General features: G+C 33.0%; 1 protein-coding gene across 1 annotated transcript; it reads left to right on the plus strand.

The window, feature by feature from the left end:
• Positions 1–5,653: 5,653 nt before the first annotated feature.
• On the plus strand, positions 5,654–6,893 carry LOC113698445 (F-box/kelch-repeat protein At2g44130). Its single transcript, XM_027218271.2, has one exon. The coding sequence runs from the start codon at positions 5,732–5,734 to the stop codon at positions 6,740–6,742; it is 1,011 nt and encodes a 336-aa protein (XP_027074072.1). The 5' UTR covers positions 5,654–5,731; the 3' UTR covers positions 6,743–6,893.
• Positions 6,894–8,434: the final 1,541 nt, after the last annotated feature.

The following is an 8,434-nucleotide window of genomic DNA, read 5'->3' on the forward strand; positions in this document are numbered from 1 at the left end:
GCCCTACAGGCCAGCTTGAAGAGCTTTGAGTTCATCCTTACAAAGTGCAATAGGGATTTCATCAGTTTCAGATAGCAAATTTTTTTAGCCTAATACACTCCCATCTTTGAGCTAATTTTATTTGCAATTTAATTTTTAAGATACAAAAATGAAGCTGTTAATTTTTGGACCATTTTTAACCATATTCATGTGCAAATCCTTGGACATATTTTAGTTACAGTATGCAACAAATGAACAGTACAATAAAGTGATATTTAGGAAGGCCTTAAGTTAATCGAATAAATAAGTCAAATGCAAACTATACAATATATTTGGCAAATGGACAGACAACAGATCCCTGCATTGGTACAATTGGACAATGAAAGAAGACTTTTTATCTGAGGTATATGATGGCCAATTTTTTACCATGCAAGTGCAGGTACATATAGCTAAAACAGAAAACTATGGGGTAAAATATTCTTTATCCCCAATGGTTTAGCAGTTTTTCATATGATTGCCCCATAATTTTAAAAGTTATACATAACCCGGCCCCCTCATAATTTAGATTAAAGTGTCAATGTAATAGAAATGATCCTCTGTAACGGAATCCAAGGAAATGTTGAAAATATCCTTGTTTAAAAACTAAAATGAGTGAAGTGACCAAAATATATAAACTTAATATGCATGACACTTTAATCTCCTATGATTTTATATTTTATTACATAACCCCCTTATGGTTAAGTGTTTTACCACATAACTTCCTTATAGTTTTCAAAATATATACATAACTCCCTTGTGGTTAATTAATAATTTTCAACTTTCACAAAGGGGCACTTTTAACATTTTAGTTGATTTAGTTACGAAATGCAAATTCCGTGACTTCGGCATTTTAGTTCAAATTATGAGGGTGTTATATATAATTTTTCAAATCACATGAGAGTTATATATGTGAAAAGGTGCTAAATCATAGAGGGTAAAGTGTATATTACCCAAAACTATGGATACTTGTCTACTTTCATCACCTCAAATCAATAATTGTATTTTGTCTACTTGTCTACTTGCATTATACCTCTGTTTTTCCCCTTTTGGGTTGGTTAGTAATACATGCATAGTTGCAATTTTTTTTATTCTTAAACAAAGCTCTGAAGCCATCAAGTGGAGAGAAAAGATCAATTATTATGGACAATTTGCAACTTTATTCACAGTTGTCGAATACTTTTAAATGAGCTACAAGTGGTCATGTAACATCTCCAACATTCAACTACAAAAAATAAATAAATAAAAAGCAGCATCTCCAAAAATTTAATCTTCAAAAAAACTTCTTTTCGGGTTTGGCTGTACAGATCATTAAATACGCTACTTAAAAATAGGATAAATCTTGAGTTGATAAACACGGAATTGATAATTTCACCTGAAGAGCACGAGACCAATGGTTTAAGCCAGCCCAAATCAAGAATTATTCTAGCATCCAAAAAAGAACAAAAAGTTTGGCTTGTTTAATTATGTGCCTGTCACACATATATGTATATCCACTTCACTCAAGTATAATTTCTCTATAAAAATTGGGCATACTGATAAAAAAAAATGCGTATTTGGATGAAATAAATTGATCAATATGCCCCTAATGCTCAAGATATTTGATTTCGATCTTAAATTGAGACCCAAAAATGTTAATGATCAAAACGGAACATGTTTGCTACACTTGCTGCCTAGGGTATCCTTGTGAGAGTGTTCTTTGTTTTTTTATTTTATATTTTTTTCCGGTGAGTGAGATTAAAAATTTGGTAGATCTCAAAAATCAAATATGGAAGTCAATCTAAATTTTTCTTTGAAATTCATGTAGTTTTCATCAGATCTGACTATCTAATGATCGAAAGATATGGATACAGATTTCTTAGATTGCAATGATATTCATTTGATGAAAGATTTCCTTGGAGTATCAATGTTATCAAATTTATGATTTTTTTTTTTTAGATATGTTGTATCATTTGGTTTTCAGTTTTTTAAGGATCGATCTGTATAATGTTTGATGTACTTATTGCCATTATTACAAATATTGGAATGAAATTGTTCTTTATATAAAGAAATTCTTTCCTATCTCATACAAAAACAAAGTAAACCTAAACCTTGAAAACAAGAAGTCCGTGAAACGATTCCAAACGGTCATTTAACACCATTATTCCTAATTACCCAAAAGGCCTGCCCTACTTTACGTTTTTTTTTTTTTTTTTTATCTTTTGGAACATAATGGACAAGTCAGATAATCCATTTTAGGTGGGTCTTGTGCTTATAATAAAAAATTGATGGGATGGTACTTTTTGGGTGTGTATCTCATGTTTATACATTATCGCTATTGGGTTTAAAAGTTTTCTGTTGGTATTAGGCACCCCATACATGTTAAGTGCTTCTAAACGAAAGAAAATAGACGAAATGGATCCAGTGTTTTCGACGTGGTGCTTTGTAAAATATGCATCATCATTCACAAGGTATAAATTCTTGAAATTTACTAAAGCTTGTGATATGGAATTCTCTTCTCCCAAAATAGGCTGCCTATAATACAAATAGATGCTTCCAATTGGATTTAGATGGCATTTTTTTTCTTTTTTTTTTCTATTGATATTGCCATTAGATAGAATTTCTTAAGAATTTACCTGTGGCAAGATATTCTATCCCAGAAAGTGATTTAAATCAATAACTATAATAGATTTAAGAAAGCAATACAAATAAAACTAATATTTATATTCTTGTATATCTTCCATTTGGATGAATCATTGTAATTCGATACATATGTGCATGTTTTCTAATGATCAGTTCTTATTAAAACTAATTTAAATCCAAAGAGAAGTTTAGATCTAACAATAATGAAAAAATTACAAATCTAAAAAACTAGATCCTAAATTTACGAAATCGCACATTTCCCAAAAAAAAGACAAAAAATTGCACAAAAAAAGACAAAAACTAAAGAGAAAACTCTCAGAATGAAAAACCCAAGAGAGAAAAAAACTCTTACTAGAAGAATTTAAGAGAGAAAAAACTCTAACTATAAGATCTTAGAAAAGAAGAATCTTTCATTAAAAAATCCTAAGAAAGAATTTATTCAAATAAGGGAAACTAAAAACTAGAAACAGGTTTCCTCTCATGGGGAAAGATAAGATTTGGTTTCTCTCTAATGAGAGACATGAAGGAAACTTTGACTGGAAGAGTTCTAGAGAGGAGGAGGAGGAAAGAGTTATAGAGAGGAGAGAGATAGTCAATGATCCTTCATTTAAATCCAGTGAAAAAACACAAAAAGAATCAGAGTAACCTGACTAGTCAGAAACGGACTTAAACTGTGATTTAATTGTAAGCAGTTTTACGTGAGGACGAAAATTTTCTGAAAGCCTATGATTTGTGATTTGTGTATGGAATTTTCATGATCTGTCCTTTTACTTATAGCAGACCAATTGTCTGTGGCTGATCAAGAATTTCTGCAGATTGACATTAACTGGCGGTTGTAGTGACATAGGGCAATCAAAATAACGTTCTCAATTTAAGATATATAATGCTACAGGCCAAGCAAATGTATTATCCTCTTTTTATTCATACAAATTTTGAAATTAATTTTACGATTTCCAAATATAAACATACTTAATATCATTTTAATTAGTGCCCATTGTGTTGCCTTTAAAAAAAATTGAAAAAAAAAAAAAAGAATTCGCCACATAACAACTGATTCTTTTTTCTTTCTTGAATGAAACAAGTTACTATTAATTAGGCTCGCATTGAAATACTCGTAGTTGTGCTAATGCCAAATTATGAACAGGCTTGAAACAAAAAGAAAAAAATTTAGGGACAGCTTCCATTTGGTGGCCATGGTCTTGGGGTTTGCTTTCTATATAAAAATTGCTACTTCCTAAAGAGCTGTTATAGAGACATTCATTAGCTTGACTGTACTCAATTTTGTATCCTAAAGGAATGTAGGTTTCTACTTTCTAAACTAACATTTGGTCAAAATATACATCTCCAAGTTTGTATCTTCTTCTTTTTTTTTTTTTTTTGGTTGTTGGGGGGGGGGGGGGGGGGTTATCTTGTTATCCTTCTTTTCTTACAAAAAAACAAAGCATTTAATTCGATCAAGTGCAAACAAGGACAAAGCCGACCTAGTACAAAGGAACAAGGGTCATGGCGATTACGGCCAAAAAAATAACAAACTCCCCAACCTATTTAAAAATAGGCCAATTAATTAAATAACTATATATACATATAAAAATACTTCCTACTACATTGATGGGGCAGTATTAGTTGAAGATCATAATGCTATACATTGTATATGGTTCCAAGTGTAAGTGTTCAGTCCCTCTCCAATTTCTTTAACAAATACATCAGCAAAGTCAAAAGCCACAAATTGGTATCTTCCATTTGATAACATAAAAGTCAGCCTCAGGTGTAATGTGCATGAACAATTTAGAGTTTTATATATCCTTTTAAAAGTCACAAAAAAATAAGTGTAGACACAGTTGATTTTGGTGTTTGTTTTAAATACTTTGGGTTTTGTTTTGGGTTATTATCACTTTACCCCATTAACGTTTGGTGCTACTATCAATTTTCCCCTTAACGTTATCTTTTAGTCATTTTGACCGTTAGTCTTGGGGGTAAAGTGACTAAAAGATAACGTTAGGGGGTAAACTGATAGTAGTAATATAGTTTAAGGGGGTAAAGTAATAATAACCCTTTTATTTTCAACAGTAAGTTTTTCTTGTTGTAAGCTAATTAAGCACAACATTGATTGTTTAAAACTTATAGGAAAATTTGAAAACTATTTTTGGTTTTAAATAGTTTAAAGAACAAAAAACCTTTCCTCAAAGCCCTTTTAAACTAAGGTAAACTAATGATTTGGAGAAACCTAAACTTTAAGCTTAAAAAAGTTACAATAAACTGCTGAGATTAATCCCTTTGTCCTTTATTTGTCTGCTTATTTATTTCTGATAGCAATGCAAGAACAGAGGATCTAAATAAAAAAATGTTGATAATCTATGCACATCACTAATATAACATGAAAAACACTTCATATCGCAACCAGAAATACAAAATCAAAACCAATATAATCATATTAAGACAATTGTAATTTTGAAAGTTATAGACACTTATTACAAATTAATTAGTCTCTAATATGTCTGAATTGCCTATTAAATTTTCTAAATGTCCTACAAGCTTCTCTTGTTGAAATCTTCATCGTATTCTTTTCACTTTTTTAAGGAACTTAGGACGTATCACTCATTCTCCTATAACTTCCACACAATTTTTTAGTATCCAATGTGGTAATGAGCAATAATTTGAACTTTATTATGTGTATCCAAATTTCAAAAGTCACTGATGTTACTCAAGTAGTATAATAATCCCTTACCCAATAAAACTTGAAATTGTAAATGTCATGCATGACATGCAATTATTAGTTTATCTTAGACTTATTGTTTTGTCTACTTGCCTTCATGAGTTGCATGGATTTTTCCCCTCTTGCTCAGGAATACATTAGTGCGTATCGCGTAGTTTTTTTTTTTTTGGCCTTTTCCTTAAAAGAAGGCTCTTTTCTAGAACAAGTTGCAAAAGTTAAGCAAATATGGACAATAAATGCCTTTAGACAACAATTGCCAAACACTTGAAAATCTGGACTATAAATAGCCACTATTATATCCTCCAAACTCATCAAATCTTTCCAAACATTCTTCTCATCAACTTCCTTCCTTATTTTTCTCTCCACAAAAATCACTAAGTTATGGAATTAATTCCAGCCTTGCCCGAGGAACTCGGTCTAGAGTGTTTGACTCGGTTACCCTACACGGCTCACCGAGTTGCCACTCAAGTGTGTCGCCAATGGAGCCAGCTGCTGAGAAGTCAAGAATTTTACTACCACAGGAAGAAATATGGGTACACCGAAAAATTGGCTTGCTTAGTCCAGGCATTTCCTGCAGAAAAAACCATCCCTGATGCAAAACCTGCGAGTTCACCGAGTTACGGACTCACTGTGTTTGACCCGGTGAGTCAGACGTGGGAGCGACTCGGTCCAGTTTCCAAGTATCCAGATGGGCTGCCTTTGTTTTGTCAGCCGGCCAGCTGTGAAGGAAAGCTAATTGTCATGGGTGGATGGAACCCGGCGAGTTATGACCCGGTTCGAGATGTTTTCGTGTACGATTTCACGACTCAGGGGTGGACTCAAGGGAAAGACATGCCATCAAAGAGATCATTTTTCGCAGTTGGTGCAATTGGGAGCAAAGTTTATGTAGCAGGCGGGCATGATGAGAACAAGAATGCACTGAAATCTTTGTGGGCTTATAACGTTTCGGAAGACGAGTGGGTTGAGTTGACTCAGATGAGTCAAGAACGTGACGAGTGTGAAGGAGTCGTAATTGGTAATAAGTTCTGGGTGGTGAGCGGGTACGAGACGGAGGCTCAAGGCGAGTTTGAAAGTAGTTGCGAGTCATATCAACTCGACACGGGTGACTGGAGCCGAGTTGAGGGGGTTTGGAAACCTGGAAAATGTCCAAGATCATGTGTTGGAGTAGGAAATGATGGGAAGCCGGCGAGTTGGCCCGAGTCAAATTCCGGAGCTGGAGAAGGAGCAATCGGAATTAAAATGGACGAGTTAGTGATACTGAAGAGTGGCTCAGCCGACCAGGAGTTTTTCTTAGGTAAAATGGATGGGGCAAAAATTGACAAATTGAAGAAGCTGGAGGTGCCCAATGAATTTTCCGGTTTAGTTCAATCGGGGTGCTTTGTGGAAATTTGATAGAATTTGATGACCGTTGGGCCCCACCTTACTTTTCTTTTTAGCCCCCTCAATTTTGAATTGTAGTACGTTTGGTACCAGAAACTTTTGCTTTAATTGGTACTTGGGTTGAATGCTTGAAAAATACATAAGTAGTACTTTACTCCCCAAACCAGTTTTGTGGGCACTTGGCTCTTTCTTGATATTTTTAGACAAGAGTATTACTATGGCTACCTCTGGCATTTTTTTCCTCTTCTTTTTTTTTTTGTGGGTGATTTACAAAAACTACTTTTTATTTTGCATTTTACTCTGTAACGTTATTTTTTTCTCACTTTGCTTAAATTATGAAAAAAAAAAACGTAACTAGCACACGGTCTTTTCCTATCCTAAATTTCATTACCTCTCACCAACGCTCGACAATTAAGTAAAACGTTGGTTCTTATTTTCATGAAATTATTTTCTATTACAACAATAGAGATTAAGAGCTTTTCCTTTTAAATTTTATCTCTCTACAATTCTGACTATTGACAATTGCTAACTGGCTTAAAACATGAAGGATTTTTGCTTTTTCATCATCAACAAATAAGAACCTTCAAGGAAGATTTGGTCTAGTGGTTAAAATTGAGACTTAGGACTTCAACATTCTGGATTATAATCTCACTTCCCTCTCCCATTTCTTTAACCCTATCCTTTTCCTACTAGAAAGAAAATTTAGAAAAAGATAAGGACCAAAGAAAAAGGGCACCACTGTCAGTTTCATATGGAGAAATATCGATCGGAAAAAATGCTTTCTTGTTTGACTAATAAATCTCTGATTGATACGCATACATGTGACAGAAATCTTTCCCTTTTTTTTTTTTTTTTTTTTTCGAAATACGGATAAGAACCAAAGAAAAGAAGCACCACTTGTCAGTTTCATATGGGGTAATAATATCGATTGGAAAAAATAAGGGTTAATTCCACTTTGTCCCCCCAAACTTTGAACGATTACCCACTTTAGTCTTTAAACTTCAAAATAGGACACTTAAGTCCCTAAATTTATAAATACCTCTCAATTAAGGAAAATTGTTAACAGAATCCTGAATGCCGTGATGGTCGAAGTGTCCAATTTTATAAGAGTTTAGGGATTTAAGTGTCATATTTTATAAATTTAGGGACTTAAGTGTCCCAATTTATAAGTTTTAAGGACTCAAGTGTCCCATTTTGAAGTTTAGGGACTAAAGTGGGTAATCATCTAAAGTTTGGGGGGGACAAAGTGGAATTTACCCAAAAAAAAAAGGTAATGTTTGACTAATAAACTACTGATTGATACGCATACATGTGATAGAATGTGTTGACTTAAAAGTCAAGGATATTTAAGACGTAACTATCATACCCGGTAAAATACAGGATGAGAATAACACGAGATATTATACATATGCATATTATACGAGATATTTTTCGAAAGTACGACTAAACATTCGGTATAAAAATATGTGTTTGACAAAATTATGGATATAAACTTATATGTCAATAATACAAAAATATTTGAAAGTTACGGATATAGTGAGACGTTTTTCTCACTATGCTACTTTAATACCAATTTTAAACTTATTTTCTCACTATAGATTTTGTTACCTTATTACTTAAATATGTATAATGCTACAGTTATTATGATATATGTCACTCTTATTTTGTATATAACACATAAATATGTCACTATCCTTACTCAAA

This window comes from Coffea arabica, chromosome 1e, assembly GCF_036785885.1.
Source record: "Coffea arabica cultivar ET-39 chromosome 1e, Coffea Arabica ET-39 HiFi, whole genome shotgun sequence".
NCBI classification, from domain to species: Eukaryota; Viridiplantae; Streptophyta; class Magnoliopsida; order Gentianales; family Rubiaceae; genus Coffea; species Coffea arabica.

What these genes read in the sequence shown, in the direction of transcription:
- LOC113698445 (XM_027218271.2), top strand. Translation starts at nt 5,732, where the DNA reads ATGGAATTAATTCCAGCCTTGCCCGAGGAACTCGGTCTAGAGTGTTTG.